A 20164-nucleotide genomic window follows, 5' to 3' on the forward strand; every position below is an offset into this window, starting at 1 on the left:
GTGAAGTCTTGCGTGTGCGAGGCTAACAAGTGTTTGAGTCCACTGGGCTCTGGTGCTGTCCCTGTCCCCACTAATGCTGTCCTATCAGGAGGAGTCTGACCCCCCACACCCCCCCCCCCCCACACACACACCTGCCTGAAGTGTCTCCGACTTTCCGAGCACTTCACTGCATGTGTGTCGTTTCTGTTTAACCTCTTCTCCACCCGTGTGTCCGTCCACCTCCACTGACTTATCATCACCTGGTTTGGGGCTCAGTCCACTCGGGGAAGTTTCTTACGACTTTGCTCTCGCTCTCAGGCGGCCGCCGTCAAGAAGCCCGGAGTCAAGGCCTCAAAAGACGAGGAGGACCGATCCGGTCCCATCTTTACCTTCATCCCCAACGCTAAAGAGCAGAGGATCAAAGAGGAGAAGCAGCTGAAGGTTGGTGGCCTCTGCAGTGTTGCCATGACGATTCGGAGTGAAAATCTTCAAGCAGGTTTTACCTGAACCAGATTGTGTGAACCGGCTGACCAGAGTTTAAGAATGGGGGGGAAAAAGAGAGCGCGGTTGTGTCCTCGGCTCAGATTGCATCGTAACATGATATATATACGAATTTTGTGTTGATAAGTGAAGTTTAGAAAACATTAACACAAAAGACTTTTAGTTATATCAACTTTTTGTTATACAGTATTTGTTTTAGTTCAAACTTGGTTTATTGAAATTCCACAAAGATCAACAGTGTCAGGAAATGGCAAGATCGTTGAGTAAATCGAAAAGAAACGGGGGAAGTAACAGGATATAGCTGTAGAAAATAAGTATATATATATGTATATGTATATGTATGTATGTTCCCTGTAAACAAAAAGTCTACAATCAAACCAGCATTTTGTGCTCATCTGTGTAATTATCTGTTACTTTCAAATGCCTCAATGGTTGAACTGCTAGGTTTGTGGTTAAGAAGGTGTAAAAGAGAGAGAATCACAAATCATTAGTGAGATTTGTAATCACACAGTGTGATAAAAGTTGCAGCTCTAGCCTCACACATGAAGTTTTCCTTGTAGTCCTGATGTCTCCACCTCAAGATGTTGAGGTAGTTTCTTCTGTGATTGAGACAAAGTAAAGGATTCTGATGCTCGATCCGCCTCTGATTTCTTGTAGATCCTCAAGTGGAACTTCATGACTCCCAGAGACGAGTACGTGGAGCAGCTGAAGACCCAGATGTCCACCTGCTTCGCCAAGTGGCTGCAGGACGAGCTGTTCCACTTCGACTTCCAGCGACACGTCAAGGCCATCGGAGTGATGATCGAGGTAGGAACCTTTTCTCCGCCGGACACCGATCGTGATGGACTCTGACCACGTGTGTGTGTGTCTGCGCAGAGGTTGGAGAACGAGTGCGACGCCACCATCGGCTGCTTGGACCTCATACTGAAGTGGTTCACGCTGCGCTTCTTCGACACCAACACCACGGTCCTGATGAAGGTTCTGGAGTACCTGAAGCTGCTGTTTGTCATGTTGAACCGAGAGGGCTACCATCTGACGGAGTACGAGGCCAATTCTTTCGTCCCCTACCTCATCCTCAAGGTCCGTCTGATCTGCCTCTGATGTCGAACCTTCAAGTCCTACAAGTGGAAGCTTCACTTCCTTTAACTGCCTTCACAGGTCGGGGAGTCCAAGGATGTGGTGCGGAAAGATGTGCGGGCCATTCTGACCATGCTGTGCAAGGTTTACCCGGCGTCCAAGGTCTTTCCTTTCCTCATGGAAGGAACCAAGTCCAAGAACTCCAAACAGAGAGCTGGTAAGTCTGGACCCAAGTTGCCAATAATAGTTGTACATATGTGTTGAGAACATGAGGATCTTTTATTACAAATGGTTGAAAGATCTAATTATCAACAAAATAAACAGCAAACTTGCATAATAACTGTACTATGTGTATTGGAAAGAATCTGATACTATTTGTATTACAATACAGGGTCAATGATACAATATATAGTGATACTGTAGTAACAAGTATATATGTGTAGTATTGTCCAGTACTTTACTCTGGTGTTGTGATAGTGTAGTAACAAGTATATATGTGTAGTATTGTCCAGTACTTGACTCTGGTGTTGTAGTATTTACAGACCACATGACTCTTGACGAAGTCGTAACTGCTTCCATTTGTTTTCAAGCCAAAATATGTCCAAACATCAGCTTTAAAAGCCGCTGGAGTCACTGTATCCTCTCGTCCTCAGTCATTGGTGGGATCTTGCAGGATTTCATTGTTCCACCTGGTGACTACGGCCATCTAGTGGCCAGAAGTTCAATTGCAACCTATAAATGAACAAACATTAATATTTGCATTTTGATTGTGAATTTAAAAAACATTTACTTTATATTAAACTGACTTTAAAGACTTTTTTTAAAATGTCAACCATAAGATAATAATAACAATATTTATACAGTGCAGTTGAATATCGGTACAGTATCGTGAAAAAAGTATTGCAATATTTAAGTGCATCAATATTTTCTTACCCCCCTAAATTGTATATTTGGATTAACACGGATATAAAAAAAAAGGGGGGTATCCCTATATCACTAGGGTATCCCCAAGGTATCCTACTTTAAACTATATTATTCAACCAGAGATGGCAGACATCATAAAAATAAACTAAATTCTTTTAAATATCTCACAAGCTTTTATGAAAAAAAAAACCATCACTCGGATGAAACCAACACCAAGTGAAGCTTCAAGGTTTTTCTTTCCTCTCCGTAAAGAAGTTAACATTGTGTCGTCAGAGTGTCTGGATGAGCTGGGCTGCCTGATCGAGGGGTACGGCATGAACGTGTGTCAACCCACTCCGTCCAAGTCCCTGAAGGAGATCGCCGTTCACATCGGCGACCGGGACACCTCGGTGCGTAACGCCGCCCTGAACACGGTGGTGGCGGTCTACAACGTCTGCGGGGAGCAGGTCTACAAACTCATCGGCAACGTGAGCAACGACGTCGCAACAACCCCCGGACCCCCGACTAGCTGCTGTGGAACCTGCTGACGCCCCCTCTTTTCCCCCCCGCCCAGCTGTCGGAGAAGGACATGAGCATGCTGGAGGAGCGGATCAAGCGTTCGGCCAAGAAGACCGCCGCCGTACCGGCCAAGCAGACCGCGGCCGAGAAGACGCAGCGGGATCATCCGGGGAACCCCAACTCCACCTTCCTTCGGAAACCCCCTCAAGAGGACCCCAACAAGATCAAGTAAGTGTCGGGGTGGTTGTCATGGTGACCTGTGACTGGCTTTTGTTTGACGGACCCAGGAAGTTTGCGACTGGTTCATCTCACCAACAAAAAAAAAGGATCTGACTTCTTTCGCCTCACGTTTGTCTCCGGACTGATCTGTTCTTCCTGTTCTGAGCTGCACGCTGTGGATCAGACCCTCTGTTTCTCGCTAACTGCCTGTTTCTTAACCCTTCTCTCCCGTGTGACTTCAACTCTCTGCTCCACCACGCCTGGAGCAGGCTAATGTATCGCACGTATAGGATGTGAGTACCTTCCTCGTCCCGCTGCCTCCATGTCACTGACACGACTGACCGAACAAAAACGTCCTTCACTCCGCTCGCTTCGACGCCATCATCCTTCCCTAACTGTGTGGACTGTGCTCAAAGTTTGTTGGATGACGTCGTCATTTCATCTTCTCACGTCAGCACCATGCCTCACGCCGGCGTCTGTTGAACCTGAATACTGTTGTCGTTCAGTCGGGACGAGACGCTTCCGTCAGGACTCGTGTTTACTAGTTAAAGTTCAACATCAGGTGAACGTCTTACAAAATATTAAATAAAGTAAGTAAGTAAGTCATTTTTATTTGTATAGCGCTTTTCCAGACCAGGGTCACAAAGCGCTTAAACAATCAAAACAATATTCAATAAAGTATATACTTTAAAGATCAAGATAAAACTGATAACACAACAGGAGTTCCAGAAAATTAAGGAAAAGTCTGAACAAATAAAATAGTCTTAAGATGTTTCTTGATAGGATTTTATCAGCATGAAACCAAATATTTTTCTAAATTATATTTATTTTCGTTGCCATGTTTCCCACAAACTACTTTTGAACACATTCACCACTGATGCTAAATTTCACTTTTAAAACCTAAAAATGCAAAATTCCTAAAAAAAACAAACAATTTTTATGTTATCTCAACCTTTTGTACGTTTTTTCAAACGTTCCTCCAAGAACATGAGCGTTAAGAGGAAAAACAGGTACATGATAGAAATGAGCAAAAAATGTAATTTTGTAGAAACGCCTCACTTACTAAAATGTTTGGTCACAGTGAAAGAAAATCGTCTGAGACGAAACAGTGGATACTGCAAAAAGGGCAATAATATTAGAAAAACGAATAAGAAATAAAATAAAAAATCTATTCATATAAAAATATTTTAAATATAAATGTATATCAAAAATATATCATATAAAATATGAAAATTAATAATAATGAGCAAATAAAATTGTTTTTTAGAATAAACGGTCAGTCCTTCTGACGTCACTGATCCATCCTAGTCTATTTGTTTGCAGTTTGAATTATTTTTAGAGAATATCGTGAAGGAATATCAGTTTTTCATTTTTATGGCAGAACTTATCTGTAGACATTGAATTTTTTTTGTTTGCGATGCAGTGAACTTGCATCCGCGTGAGATGGCTTTCGGGGGCAGGAGAGGCTTTGATTGTTAAATGGAGAATTTGATAAATATTTAGGACAGAAGACACAACGTTTTAGTGTTAGACCCGCATCCTGAGATTGATGAGACTCACGTCGCTGGTTCCTTCATTAAATGATTATGGCTGAAGCATTTGGAGCTTTGGGTTAAAAGAAAAGACTATTTTGAAAGTTTTAATGGAATTAAACTTTTGAACTGAAAAAATAAAAAACCTTGGGACAAACACGTTTGGAATGGACCATATTATAATTTGTGATGTTCATTGTCATTAATAACGATGAGGTGCGTCTTCTCCGTTCACTTTCGTTTCTGCCGCCACCTTCTGTTTTTTTTTTAATTTAATCGTGATGCCATTTTGAATCGACGGTTCAAATGTTGGTCTGTCGACCGTTGACTCTCCGCGTTGTCAGATCCTCACGACTCACGAGCAAACGTCATACGGCACACGACGCTCAACACAACTTACCTTCCGATGCATGTTGTCTCTCCGAGGTCACGCTGCTATAGTGTCCCGTTTCTGTCTCGCTTCTGTTCTGGTGCCGCTTCCACCCGCACTCCAGCCCTCAGTGTTCTGCTCTAGAAGGTCTTTTCAAGGACGTGGATCCGTCATGGTGTCACTCACCTCCTGTCTTCTCCTCACACAGTCAAGCCCGGCAGAACCACAGCGAGGCCTCACACCCTTCCATACCCAAGGAGTTCCAGCTGGACCTAGACATGATCGAGACGGACCAGAACCGAGTGTGCGAGCTTCCAGAACTGGTCCAGTTCAAGCTGGATGAGCTGCTGGAGCCCATCAACCTTCCTGAGCCCAAGTGAGTTCGAAACCCGAACTGTGCAGCTCCAGAATAATCCCCTGACCCTCGTGCTCATGTGGTCCCACCTGTCCAGGATCTGCTCCGTCACGCCACACTATGACGACCTCCATAACAGCACCTCCTCCACCATCAACTTTGTCATCTCGCAGGTGGCCAGCAGTGACATCAACACCAGCATCCAGGCGCTGGCACAGGTAGAGCTTCCTGGAGACACTCTGCACCAAACTAATGGTCTCACTATGATAGTTGTTGTCATGGTGAGGACTGGAGAGTCTGATACGACGTGTATCACAATACAGAGACAACAATACAATATATAGTGATACTATAGTAACAAGTATATATGTGTAGTATTGTCCAGTACTTGACTCTGGTGTTGTGATAGTGTAGTAACAAGTATATATGTGTAGTATTGTCCAGTACTTGACTCTGGTGTTGTGATAGTGTAGTAACAAGTATATATGTGTAGTATTGTCCAGTACTTGACTCTGGTGTTGTGATACTGTAGTAACAAGTATATATGTTTAGTATTGTCCAGTACTTGACTATGGTGTTGTGATACTGTAGTAACAAGTATATATGTGTAGTATTGTCCAGTACTTGACTATGGTGTTGTGATACTGTAGTAACAAGGATATATTTGTAGTATTGTCGAGCACTTGACTCTGGTGTTGTGATAGTGTAGTAACACGTATATATGTGTAGTATTGTCGAGTACTTGACTCTGGTGTTGTGATAGTGTAGTAACACGTATATATGTGTAGTATTGTCGAGTACTTGACTCTGGTGTTGTGATAGTGTAGTAACGAGTATATATGTGTAGTATTGTCGAGCACTTGACTCTGGTGTTGTGATACTGTAGTAACAAGTATATATGTTTAGTATTGTCCAGTACTTGACTATGGTGTTGTGATACTGTAGTAACAAGTATATATGTGTAGTATTGTCCAGTACTTGACTATGGTGTTGTGATACTGTAGTAACACGTATATATGTGTAGTATTGTCGAGTACTTGACTCTGGTGTTGTGATAGTGTAGTAACAAGGATATATTTGTAGTATTGTCGAGCACTTGACTCTGGTGTTGTGATAGTGTAGTAACAAGGATATATGTGTAGTATTGTCCAGTACTTGACTCTGGTGTTGTGATAGTGTAGTAACACGTATATATGTGTAGTATTGTCGAGTACTTGACTCTGGTGTTGTGATAGTGTAGTAACACGTATATATGTGTAGTATTGTCCAGTACTTGACTCTGGTATTGTGATAGTGTAGTAACACGTATATAGGTGTAGTATTGTCCAGTACTTGACTCTGGTGTTGTGATAGTGTAGTAACCAGTATATATGTGTAGTATTGTCCAGTACTTGACTCTGGTGTTGTGATAGTGTAGTAACTAGTATATATGTGTAGTATTGTCCAGTACTTGACTCTGGTGTTGTGAAAGTGTAGTAACGAGTATATATGTGTAGTATTGTCGAGTACTTGACTCTGGTGTTGTAGTATTTACAGACCACATGACTCTTGACGAAGTCGTAACTGCTTTCATTTGTTTTCAAACCATATATGTTCAAACATCAGCTTTAAAAGCTTCTGGATTCACTGTATCCTCTCGTGCCCAGTTGTCGATGCTTGCTGACTCTATTACTTCTGCCATCTAGTGGCCAGAACTTTATTATAACACAAAAATGTAAAAACGTTGTGATATTTGCATATTAATAGTATAATAAATACTTTTTAGTTTTTTCAACAACTGATGAATTAGATATTTTATCAGGCAAAAAATGATGGCAAGATTTAAGTGTGTGGACATTTTCTCACTCAGAATCAAAGAAGATCAATGTTTTCCTTCATGCGTTAATTATGGGCGACGACCTGCTGTCAGGCCACATGAAATGAGTTGAATGACAGGATTTTAACCCATTTGTGATTCCATTCCAAATTAACATTTTTTTTAATTTTCCGTTAAATTGACGCGACTCTGAGTCATCAAACGCTTGAATCATCTAGTCTTGAACCTGCATCGAGTCCAGTAGGACGAGGGCAGCTGAGGGAACGCTGTCATGTCACCGAGGTAAAAATCTGACTCGAGTTCTTCTTGTCAACAGATCGACGAGGTGCTGCGGCAGGAGGACAAGGCCGAGGTCATGTCCAGCCACATAGACCAGTTCCTCATCGCCACCTTCATGCAGCTGCGACTCATCTACAGCACACACATGGCCGACGACCGGCTGGACAAGAAGGACATCTTCAAGCTCTACAGCTGCATCATCGGGAACATGCTGTCGGTGAGTCGCGAGCGTCACTCGGGTCCACCGTCGGCCCAGAGTTCTCACCAGGACCTTCTCGCCCGCAGCTGTTCACCATGGAGTCTCTGGCCCGGGAGGCCTCCATGGGGGTGCTGAAGGACATGATGCACGGACTCCTCACCATCATGCTGGACAGCAGAGTGGAGGACATCGAGGACGGACAGCACCTCATCAGGTCGGTCAACCTGCTGTTGGTCCGAGTCCTGGAGAAGTCGGACCAGACCAACATCATGAGGTCAGTGGTTCACCAGGGAGAAGATCAGTTGCTTTTTACTTCATGAACATCCAGCATGAGATGATCTTCAATATCTTAACGAGTGTCTCAGACTCGTGGTTCTGTGAGGTTTGACTTCTCACCGCTGTGTCCTCAGCGCTCTGCTGGTCCTGCTCCAAGACTCTCTGGTCGTCACGGTTGGACCTCCCATGTTCTCTGAGCTGGTCATGAAGGTGAGTGACCTCCGCCCGCCGAGAGGTGACGCCCGTGACTGACGGTTCCTCTGAACGTCCAGTGCCTGTGGAGGATCATCCGCTTCCTCCCCGAGACCATCAACAGCGTCAACCTGGACCGGATCCTGCTGGACATCCACAACTTCATGAAGGTTTTCCCCAAAGAGAAACTCAAGCAGCTGAAGAGCGACATCCCACACAGGACCCTCAAGACGCTGCTGCACACCATGTGCAAGCTCACTGGAGCCAAGGTAACAAACGCACATATATATATATACACATACACTTACACACACATGTACAAAGCCATGCATGCACTTATAGAAACGAACACATCTACACACATTCATACTTTTACACACGTATACACAAACATGTACTGATACATGCACTTGTTAACACTTGTAGACACACTTAGTACACCATAACGTACTGATACACACATTTCTTTTAGTCAAACTAATGCATTTATACACACACACACACACACACACACACACACACACACACACACACACACTTGTACAAGTATACACAAACACGTACTGATACAAACAAACAGACACACACTTGTACATCATAACGTACTGATACACACATTTCTTTTAGTCAAACTAATGCATTTATACACACACACACGCGCACACACACACTTGTACAAGTATACACAAACACGTACTGATACACACAAACACACACAGACACTTGTACATCATAACGTATTGATACACACATTACTTTTAGTCAAACTAATGCATTTATACACACCTACACACACAAACTTGTATACACAAACACGTACTGATACACACACACACACACACACACTGAAACAAAAAAGCACCCCCACACACACACACACACACACACTGAAACAAAAAAGCACACACACACCTACACACACACACACACACTGAAACAAAAAAAACACACACACACACACACTGAAACAAAAAAGCACACACACACACACAGTTGGACTCACGCTGGCCTGATGACCCGACAGATCCTGGATCATCTGTCCATGATCGAGAACCGTAACGAGTCGGAGTTGGAGGCTCACCTGAGGCGAGTGGTCAAGCACTCCGGCAACCTGTCCGGACAGAAGAGCGACCACGGGAACGAGAAGGGCGGCGGGCGGCTGGTGAGCTCACACACCTGAGGGCAACATGGCTCCTGGTGTTGGGGGAACTCTAAAGGTTTTTCTTTTTTTATTCTGTGTTCAGGACGACCGAATGTCAAAGGCTAAGGTCAACGACCTTCTGTCAGAGATCTTCAAAAAGATTGGCTCCAAGGAGAACACAAAAGAGGTCAGACTCACAACTGTATCCTCTTGTCCTCAGTCATCGTGGGATTCCATCGTTTCTTTAGCTGCGACTCTAATAATATTTTAATAAAGTCTTTAAAAATAGCTAAAATATGATTTAAAAGCCGATGAATATTGATGCTTGTATTGTGAAGAAACATGTGAATGGATATTTTCTTGCACCGTCACTAAAGCCTGAACCTCCTCCAGGGTCTGACCGAGCTCTACGAGTTTAAGCAGAAGTACACGGACGCGGACCTGGAGCCGTTCCTCAAAAACACCACTCAGTTCTTCCAGAACTACGTGGAGCGAGGCCTCCGCATGATCGAGACCGAGAGGGAGGGCAAGACCTGCATCCAGACCTCGGCAGGTAGGTCGGCTGCAGAGCCCTCGGTCCGGAGCTGGAGACTCACGTGTGTGTGTGTGTGTGTGTGTGTGCAGTGATCCCGCAGCACACTGGAGACTCCAACTTAAGTGGAAGCGAAGAACCTAAACCCGCCGTCTACTACGAGAGACTGAAGATCCTGCGACAGAGACAAGGACTGGAGAACACCAGGGTGAGTCTAATGTTGGTGCAGTCGGTTTGAAACTGAACCACACTTCGAGTTATGGTATAAAAACAAAGTTAAAGTTGTGTTATTTACAAACAAAAACATAGTTAAAGTTATGTTATTTACAAACAAAAACAAAGTTAAAGTGATGTTATTTACAAACAAAAACAAAGTTAAAGTTATGTTATTTACAAACAAAAACAAAGTTAAAGTTATGTTATTTACAAACAAAAACAAAGTTATATTATTTACAAACTAAAACAAAGTTAAAGTTATATTATTTACAAACTAAAACAAAGTTAAAGTTATTTTATTTACAAACAAAAACAAAGTTGTTATTTACAAACAAAAACAAAGTTAAAGTTATGTTATTTACAAACAAAAACAAAGTTAAAGTTATGTTATTTACAAACTAAAACAAAGTTAAAGTTATGTTATTTACAAACAAAAACAAAGTTAAAGTTATGTTATTTACAAACAAAAACAAAGTTAAAGTTATGTTATTTACAAACAAAAACAAAGTTAAAGTTATGTTATTTACAAACAAAAACAAAGTTAAAGTTATGTTATTTACAAACTAAAACAAAGTTAAAGTTATGTTATTTACAAACAAAAACAAAGTTAAAGTTATGTTATTTACAAACTAAAACAAAGTTAAAGTTATGTTATTTACAAACAAAAACAAAGTTAAAGTTATGTTATTTACAAACTAAAACAAAGTTAAAGTTATGTTATTTACAAACAAAAACAAAGTTAAAGTTATTTTATTTACAAACAAAAACAAAGTTATGTTATTTACAAACAAAAACAAAGTTAAAGTTATGTTATTTACAAACTAAAACAAAGTTAAAGTTATGTTATTTACAAACAAAAACAAAGTTAAAGTTATTTTATTTACAAACAAAAACAAAGTTATGTTATTTACAAACAAAAACAAAGTTAAAGTTATGTTATTTACAAACTAAAACAAAGTTAAAGTTATGTTATTTACAAACAAAAACAAAGTTAAAGTTATGTTATTTACAAACAAAAACAAAGTTAAAGTTATGTTATTTACAAACAAAAACAAAGTTAAAGTTATGTTATTTACAAACAAAAACAAAGTTAAAGTTATGTTATTTACAAACAAAAACAAAGTTAAAGTTATGTTATTTACAAACAAAAACAAAGTTATGTTATTTACAAACAAAAACAAAGTTATGTTATTTACAAACAAAAACAAAGTTATGTTATTTACAAACAAAAACAAAGTTAAAGTTATGTTATTTACAAACTAAAACAAAGTTATATTATTTACAAACAAAAACAAAGTTAAAGTGATGTTATTTACAAACAAAAACAAAGTTAAAGTTATATTATTTACAAACTAAAACAAAGTTATATTATTTACAAACAAAAACAAAGTTAAAGTGATGTTATTTACAAACAAAAACAAGGTTAAAGTTATATTATTTACAAACTAAAACAAAGTTAAAGTTATATTATTTACAAACTAAAACAAAGTTATATTATTTACAAACAAAAACAAAGTTAAAGTGATGTTATTTACAAACAAAAACAAAGTTAAAGTGATGTTATTTACAAACAAAAACAAAGTTAAAGTGATGTTATTTACAAACAAAAACAAAGTTATGTTATTAACAAACTAAAAGAAAGTTAAAGTTATATTATTTACAAACTAAAACAAAGTTAAAGTTATATTATTTACAAACTAAAACAAAGTTAAAGTTATTTTATTTACAAACAAAAACAAAGTTATGTTATTTACAAACAAAAACAAAGTTAAAGTTATGTTATTTACAAACAAAAACAAAGTTAAAGTTATGTTATTTACAAACAAAAACAAAGTTAAAGTTATGTTATTTACAAACAAAAACAAAGTTAAAGTTATGTTATTTACAAACTAAAACAAAGTTAAAGTTATGTTATTTACAAACAAAAACAAAGTTAAAGTTATGTTATTTACAAACTAAAACAAAGTTAAAGTTATGTTATTTACAAACAAAAACAAAGTTAAAGTTATGTTATTTACAAACAAAAACAAAGTTAAAGTTATGTTATTTACAAACAAAAACAAAGTTAAAGTTGTGTTATTTACAAACAAAAACAAAGTTAAAGTTATGTTATTTACAAACAAAAACAAAGTTAAAGTTATGTTATTTACAAACAAAAACAAAGTTAAAGTTATGTTATTTACAAACTAAAACAAAGTTAAAGTTATGTTATTTACAAACAAAAACAAAGTTAAAGTTATGTTATTTACAAACAAAAACAAAGTTAAAGTTATGTTATTTACAAACAAAAACAAAGTTAAAGTTATGTTATTTACAAACAAAAACAAAGTTAAAGTTATGTTATTTACAAACAAAAACAAAGTTAAAGTTATGTTATTTACAAACAAAAACAAACAAACAAAGTTATGTTATTTACAAACAAAAACAAAGTTATGTTATTTACAAACAAAAACAAAGTTAAAGTTATGTTATTTACAAACAAAAACAAAGTTAAAGTTATGTTATTTACAAACAAAAACAAAGTTAAAGTTATATTATTTACAAACTAAAACAAAGTTAAAGTTATGTTATTTACAAACTAAAACAAAGTTATATTATTTACAAACAAAAACAAAGTTAAAGTGATGTTATTTGCAAACAAAAACAAAGTTAAAGTTATATTATTTACAAACAAAAACAAAGTTAAAGTTATGTTATTTACTAACTAAAACAAAGTTATATTATTTACAAACAAAAACAAAGTTAAAGTGATGTTATTTACAAACAAAAACAAAGTTAAAGTTATGTTATTTACAAACAAAAACAAAGTTAAAGTTATGTTATTTACAAACAAAAACAAAGTTATGTTATTTACAAACAAAAACAAAGTTAAAGTTATATTATTTACAAACAAAAACAAAGTTAAAGTTATGTTATTTACAAACAAAACATAGTTAAAGTTATGTTATTTACAAACAAAACATAGTTAAAGTTATGTTATTTACAAACAAAAACAAAGTTAAAGTTATGTTATTTACAAACAAAAACAAAGTTAAAGTGATATTATTTACAAACAAAAACATTGTAAAAATTAAAAAAAACAAAACACATTTTATAAGATGGTCATTGTTTTGTTTGTAATGATCCAAAGGTTTGTTTAGTTAGCATCACATCTTTTATAATAAAACACATTATTGTGGATGTAACTCCACACAAACACAACAACACTGACACACAGTGGCAACAAAACTCATCGTCACAATAATGTCTAAAGATATCGGTTCTTGTATCTTCAACTTATAAAGTTGTGTTTTAGAATAAACGCAAAACATGAATTTTAAAAATGTATTCCAAGCGAACAAGTAAAGTTTGCAGATGTTATTAATGCGACAGGTTTTCAGAACGTGACCCGATAAAAGGTGGAATCACTGAATAATCAAATGCCGTAAATAATAATTCCTGTGAAATGTTTAACCGTCGCCTTCGTCTCCACGTGTCTTCAGGGCGGCAGAGTGGGCGACGACGAGCCCCAGCAGCGTCCCCCCATCTCCTCGCTGCTGTCCTCCAAGCCCTCCGTGGCCTCGTCCACCGACATGCTGCACAGCAAGCTGTCGCAGCTGAAGGAGTCGCGGGAGCTTTACCGTGAGGAGCACAACCCTCCGGCCAACGCTCGCTCCACCTCGCCGGCCGCCAACCTGGACGACCTGAAGAAGCGTCTGGAGCGCATCAAGAGCAAGAGGCAGTAGATCCAGGGGCTCGAACCCACCACCCCCCCACCCTCTGTATCCAGTCATGCACTCCTGCAGCCCATGTGCCTGTGAGACGCACACACACACACACACACACACACACATGCACACATACACACAATTGAGGTGGAGGTGATGAGTTCCGATGTAGGCTCCGCCTCCTCCCGAGTCGCCCCCCCGCCCGTCTGTCTCTCACTCTTGTACATATTTCAAAGTTGTCGTCTCTGCTTGTGGTCGAAGGACCTTTGAACTCTTGAACCCGAGCGCTCTCCAGGGTTTTTTCGGGGGGGCGAAGGCGACGAGCGAACGGACGCGGCGTGTAGATACCGACCCTTGACCCCCGTCATCATCATCTCGTCCGCTTCGAAATCCTCTTGTAAATAAAGTGGCGTCGACTGACTGCTGCTCGACTGACGCTCGTCACTCGTCGTCCCTTCGCTGAATGTTGACATGGAAGAATAAATAACCGTTTTCTTTTTTATTTAATTCTAGTTGTTCATGTCGCGTCACTTTTTTCCTCTTGTAACTCTGAAGTGAAAAAATTGCAATAAAGTTTTGTTTTTTAAAACTCGTCTTCCGTGTCTTTCTTCTTTTAACCCGATGGCGGCGGAAAACGTCGGTCACGCGGCTCCACCATTTTGAAACCCTGATCAATAAAACGTGTCAAAGCTTTTCTCTTTAATGTCGCCGCGTCAGTGGCCAGCAGGGGGCGCACGAGTCCGAGTTATCGGTCATGATGAGGATCAGCACCTCATGTTTGCCTGGAGGGTCGTCTGGGCCGGTGAAGTTTTTAATTGATCTTTTTTCACAGATTTTGCCTAAGTGTGTTTTAGCTAACATGCTAGCTGAAAAATCGCGATGCTAATGCTGCTAATGCTAGATACTCATCTCAAAATACCATATACTCAAATACCAATACCGTGTTACTGCAGTAGATCAATTATTCAGTGAGTACAGTAAAACTATTGTTGTATTCGAGCAATTACTTTTAAAAAGTATCAGAAAAGATACTTAAGTAAAGGTATTTGAGCACATTATGCTAGTGAATAGATTAGCGTGTGCTAATGCTAATAAACAAGTTTTTCAACCGAAATATTATCAATGGAATTTGTATTTAATATTGTTTCAATAGTGTTTTAATTTAAATCAATGGAGTGGATTTAACTAATCGTTGAAATGCTCTTATTGTCAAAACATTAACTGATAAACGACACATGTCCGTCAAAACTAAAAACTTCTGTAACGCTGTTTTTTTCTCCACGTATTTACTCAGTACTTTTACTCTACTAGACATGAGAATTAATATCACGAAAGTCATTTAATATTTCAAATTAAGTGCATGTAAACTGTGACAAGTTATTTGACATGGAAAGACCCTCATGCAGAAGGTGGACTTCCTCCAAACAGACTGTAGTCAAACTGTTAAAAACACAAGTGTTTCTGTTGATGCTCGTGTTGTTGTTTTATTTCTTCCTTCATCGTGACTTTATTCTTAATGTTCGTCTCGTCTTCAGCACCTGAGACTCAACAACTCTGAACTCCTGCTGGACTTCCTGGTTCAAGTGGTTTCAGAGGCACTTGTCTTGCACCAGACTTTGGTTTCTTGGATGAAAATAACTTGTTTATTCCAGAAGAATCTTGAATCTACGCAGACAAATGTACATATTTACACTGTACAGAGCTGAGCTACAACGCAGCAGTTACAAACACGTCAGCCTCAGGACACGGTGATCTCTTCGCTGTCTGACGAGGGCCGGTGGTGATGATGATGATGATGATGATGATGATGAGGAAGAAGGTCCTCCTGGTTCTTCTGGCCCACGTCGGTGAGGTCCGGGTGAGGGTTGGTCTTTGTGGGGAGGGTCTGCTGGCGACAGCCGCCCGTAGACAGAAGCTCTCGTTCTTTCGAGTTCCTCCACTTCATCCGCCGGTTCTGGAACCAGATCTTCACCTGCAGGGGCCACAACACGGGTCAAACCAGGACCAGGGAGGGTCTACGAGGCGTCGGATCTACCTGCGAGTCTTTCAGCCCCAGTTTGGTCGCCAGCTTCTTCCGCTCTGGTTTGCTGATGTACTTCTGCTTCTGGAAGGTTCTCTCCAGAGCTTTCCTCTGCAGGTCCGAGAACACGGCCCGCCTCAGCATCCCCCGCCTGGGCTTCCCTCGCGGCGCCAGGGGCCACGAGAAGGTGCCCGGGACCGGAACCATGGACGAGGAGGCTGAAGGAGGTCAAGGACACACTGGTGAGCCAAAACATTGTTGAAAAAAATGTGTAAATAAAATAAAATAAATCAACATAAAGAACTTCTGACTAATATATGAGTAAATAAACATTTAAAAGTCTTTATTGACTGTCAATAATAAACTTCAGTTTAAAAATTATTATGGAAACCACGTTAAAAAAAACCTTTAAATTAGTTTATTGACTTTATACACTTTCAGAAACTTTTGTATCAAATCATTATTGAAAAATCACACTTACAATAAAAATTTTAATGAGTAAATTGACAGTAATATAGGGACAGGAACCATAGACGCAGGAACTGAAGGAGGTAAAAACACTTGAACTAAAACATCATGACCACAGTTCAGTTTGATTAAGTTTGGGAAGAAACCTGACTAATGGAATTAAAACTAGGAGTGTGTATTGGCAAGAATCTGTGCATACAATTCGTGGCACGATACAGGATTAACAATACGATATATTGTAATACTGTAGTAACAAGTATATATGTGTAGTATTGTCCAGTACTTGACTCTAGTGTTGTGATACTGTAGTAACAAGTATATAGGTGTAGTATTGTCCAGTACTTGACTCTGGTGTTGTGATAGTGTAGTAACAAGTATATATGTGTAGTATTGTCCAGTACTTGACTCTAGTATTGTGATAGTGTAGTAACAAGTATATATGTGTAGTATTGTCCAGTACTTGACTCTAGTGTTGTGATAGTGTAGTAACAAGTATATATGTGTAGTATTGTCCAGTACTTGACTCTGGTGTTGTGATAGTGTAGTAACAAGTATATATGTGTAGAATTGTCCAGTACTTGACTCTGGTGTTGTGATAGTGTAGTAACAAGTATATATGTGTAGTATTCTCCAGTACTTGACTCTAGTGTTGTGATAGTGTAGTAACAAGTATATATGTGTAGTATTGTCGAGTACTTGACTCTGGTGTTGTAGTATTTACAGACCACATGACTCTTGACGAAGTCGTAACTGTTTTCATTTGTTTTCAAACCAAAATATGTCCAAACATTAGCCTTTAAAACTGCTGGAGTCACTGTATCCTCTCGTCCTCAGTCATCGAGGAATTCTTTAACTGCACAGGACGTAATGGCTGCTGCCATCTAGCGGCCGGAAGTTTAATTGCAACACAAAAATTAACAATATTTGAATATTTGTGTTGATTGTAAATAAAATAATTTTATTCTAAACAAACTTCATTGAAGTAAAGCCCATAAAATAACTTAAAAATACATTGTGATTTGAAAGCCAAAGAAATGTATTTTTAAATACTAATGAAGTAGGAAAATTGCGACAATTAAGTGCAACTATTTGAGCCTCGTTCCCTTAAACCCTTCACTTGTCTGAGCGATGAGTCCTAAGTTGATGAGAAAGGTCAAAGTTCAAAAAGTGTTTTTTCAGAAAACGTCAGTCACCACGACGACTCGTCGAGGGAAGCCAACACTCTGAAGTCGTGTGTGTCATCTCGGTTCTGCTGTGAATCTTCTAAAAGTCCAATTTGTCCGGCGCTGGAAACACAGCAGATGCTAATGAGGCCGACGCTCCAAAGCGGCGCTGACACTGCGTCTAATGAGGCGCGACGGACGATTGTTCGGCCCGCGAACCCGGAGAAAAGCCGATTGTGTTCCGATGAATCGTCCGAGGAAGGCCACTATATTACAGGCCCATTAAAGCCCGGCACAAGAATGTGAGCTCTTCTCTCTCGGGAGCCGCAGATCCGGGCTGGAAAGATCCAGAACCGGCCCAGGGACCAACACGGAGGGGTGTGTGTGTTAGTGTGTGTGTGTGTGTGTGTGTGGCTTCAGGTCCGTTTGGTCACGGTGCACAAGGCTTTGTGGGCCGGTCGGGGGTCGGGGGGGCTGAAGCGACGCTGGGTTCTGGAGCTGGGAAGAAACCCGCCTCACATTCAGAGCGTGACAAACGCTCGTATCACTCCAGCGTGACCAAACACGACAATCTGTAGCGCAGGACGACTGGTGCTCATGTCAGCGGTCACACTGACCCGAGCTGGTTCTGACCCCCCCTTGAGTGTCACCGTCAAGGTTTCCTGCTCTGAGCGACCAGAACCAGAAGCAGCATCATGATCCGGACCAGACTCACCTGTGAGGTACGACGCTCGGATGAAAGGATGGAGACTCAGGTCCAGGAAGGGAAGTGGGACGGACTTGGTCTGCAGACTCTGGATCGGAGGAGACGAACACCCTGGAAAGCAAAGGTGAGCTGATGATCGATGTGATCGATGAGCGTTCAATCAAGCAGCGACTCAAGATGTTCACATGAATCATCAACGGAGCAGAAATTAAATCAGGTCCTCGACGCGTTGACACGCCTCCTCAGAGGTCACATGACAGGAAGTTGAAGTTTGTGTGTCTGAGTCTGATGTGAGTCATGTGATCACGAGTCACGTGCACTTGACTCATGAGTGAAAATAAAAACTAAAATAGAAAGTTAATCTAGTGTCATTAAAAAGATGATAAATCAAACATTATTTGGGCCGTTAACTAATATTTGAGTCAATAAACATTTGGATTTTTATTGACTTTGAAAACTTTTAGAAACTTTAGAAACTACTTTCACACATCAATAAAAATATATATTTTATATGTTTATTAACTCTATTAATATTAACAAACTTAAAAAAAATCTGAAAAACTTTTCAGAAACTTGAAGAAAATAATGAATGTAAAATAGTTTCAAAAATACAAATATACACGTTAAATTGACTGTAAAATTTTGAAACATGAATGATTTATTTTTTATAAAAGTCACATAGAAAAATAAACATTTGAATTATTTATTAACTTTGAAAACTTTCAGAAACCTAAAAAAAATTTAAGTTTAAAAACAATTGTTGAAAATTCCTATTAAAAATAAACACTTAATGAATTTATTGACTGAAAACTTTCAGAAACGTAAGAAAATCTTTAACTTTAAAATAATTATTAATAACTTACATTAAAAATAAACATTTAAATGCATTTATTGACCTTGAAAACTTTCAGAAACGTAAGAAAATCTTTAACCTTAAAATAATTCTTAAAAACTCAAATTAAAAATAAACATTTAAATGAATTTATTGCTGTGAAAACTTCCAGGAACTAGAATTTTGAATTATGAAAAAAAAAAAAGACGTTAAAAATAAATATTTGAAAGTGTTTATTTACTTTTTTAACTTTAAGAAATTTGAAAAACAATATTTAAGTGTAGAGTATTTATAAGTTTTTAAAAGTAACTTTGTAAACTTTCAGAACACTAATTCAGTTTTTTATTTTTTTAAAAACCTATTTTAAATCCATTGGAACGCGTTAAGGACTCACGGTGCCGTGTGCTCGGTCCCAGGATGGCATTGACGCCGAACTTCAGGAAGCCCGCGGCGGGCCAGGAGGTCTGCGGAGACCCGCAGTGGCTGCGGTTCTGATGGCTGCCGGTCTGGACCACCGACCGGTCCGAGCCGGGACAGGCTCCCGAGCACAGTGACAGCATCTCCCCGCAGCTCCTGGACGAGAAGGTCCGGTGCAGGCAGCTGTAGGCGGGACTGATCCGCAGCAGGTCCTCGACTCGGAACCCGGGCGGCAGGGAGCGGGTCAGCGGGGACGACAGAGCCGCGGGAGGACGCGTCAGGTCCGGGAAGAGCGGAGGCGGCAGCGCGCTGCAGGGGAACATCATGGCGGGTCACGGTTGAGAAGGTTCTCCCTTTTCGGAACCAAAGTCTCGTGCGGATAGAGAGTGTGCAACGACACCGGGTCACCTCCGGGGTTTATATCTGCGCGCACGTGCACGCCTGCGCGCTCACGTCAGCCCCGCTGTCCGCCGCTGGAGGACGAGTCCGGACCTGGATTGGTCAGAACCTTCCGTTAGATGTTTGGACTCGAACCGACTGATCACTTCAACGTGTGTTCTCCCTTCCCTCACGTGACCGTCTAAGACTTTCACAGAACTTTTGTAACAATAATAACGTTTCGAATGGGTCAGTGACGGAACCATCAGAACACTAGAACCATCAGAACACTATAACCATCAGAACACTAGAACCATCAGAACACTAGAACCATCCGAACACTAGAACCATCAGAACACTAGAACCA

At 39.7% G+C, this 20164-nt stretch overlaps 2 protein-coding genes across 6 annotated transcripts in view; one reads left to right on the forward strand and one right to left on the reverse strand.

Annotated features, from left to right (window-relative positions):
* The window catches only part of ckap5 (cytoskeleton associated protein 5), a 33535-nt gene extending 19128 nt beyond the window's left edge, over positions 1-14407 (forward strand). For 3 of the 5 annotated variants that reach the window (XM_087796583.1, XM_087796587.1, XM_087796584.1), the window contains 18 exons: positions 298-420; positions 1138-1287; positions 1357-1560; positions 1639-1774; positions 2755-2948; positions 3035-3207; positions 3468-3491; positions 5309-5476; positions 5553-5673; positions 7588-7767; positions 7836-8023; positions 8160-8235; positions 8298-8486; positions 9242-9379; positions 9462-9545; positions 9752-9911; positions 9983-10098; positions 13589-14407. In XM_087796583.1, coding sequence (XP_087652709.1) covers positions 298-420; positions 1138-1287; positions 1357-1560; positions 1639-1774; positions 2755-2948; positions 3035-3207; positions 3468-3491; positions 5309-5476; positions 5553-5673; positions 7588-7767; positions 7836-8023; positions 8160-8235; positions 8298-8486; positions 9242-9379; positions 9462-9545; positions 9752-9911; positions 9983-10098; positions 13589-13831 — 2667 coding nt within the window. In that variant the 3' untranslated portion in view covers positions 13832-14407. The remainder of the gene's footprint in view (positions 1-297; positions 421-1137; positions 1288-1356; positions 1561-1638; positions 1775-2754; positions 2949-3034; positions 3208-3467; positions 3492-5308; positions 5477-5552; positions 5674-7587; positions 7768-7835; positions 8024-8159; positions 8236-8297; positions 8487-9241; positions 9380-9461; positions 9546-9751; positions 9912-9982; positions 10099-13588) is intronic. The other 2 variants (XM_087796585.1, XM_087796588.1) reach the window with 1 other exon arrangement.
* A 957-nt stretch (positions 14408-15364) lies between these two features.
* Positions 15365-19811, reverse strand: LOC148074350 (homeobox protein DBX1-B-like). The gene is made up of 4 exons (XM_087796589.1): positions 19397-19811; positions 18180-18281; positions 15849-16051; positions 15365-15785 (listed from the first exon to the last, which is right to left on the reverse strand). The coding sequence occupies exons 1-4, from the start codon at positions 19743-19745 to the stop codon at positions 15552-15554; spliced, it is 888 nt and encodes a 295-aa protein (XP_087652715.1). The 5' UTR covers positions 19746-19811; the 3' UTR covers positions 15365-15551.
* Between the last annotated feature and the right edge of the window lie 353 nt (positions 19812-20164).

Source organism: Callionymus lyra, chromosome 8 (genome assembly GCF_982586985.1).
Source record: "Callionymus lyra chromosome 8, fCalLyr1.hap1.1, whole genome shotgun sequence".
NCBI lineage: Eukaryota > Metazoa > Chordata > Actinopteri > Syngnathiformes > Callionymidae > Callionymus > Callionymus lyra.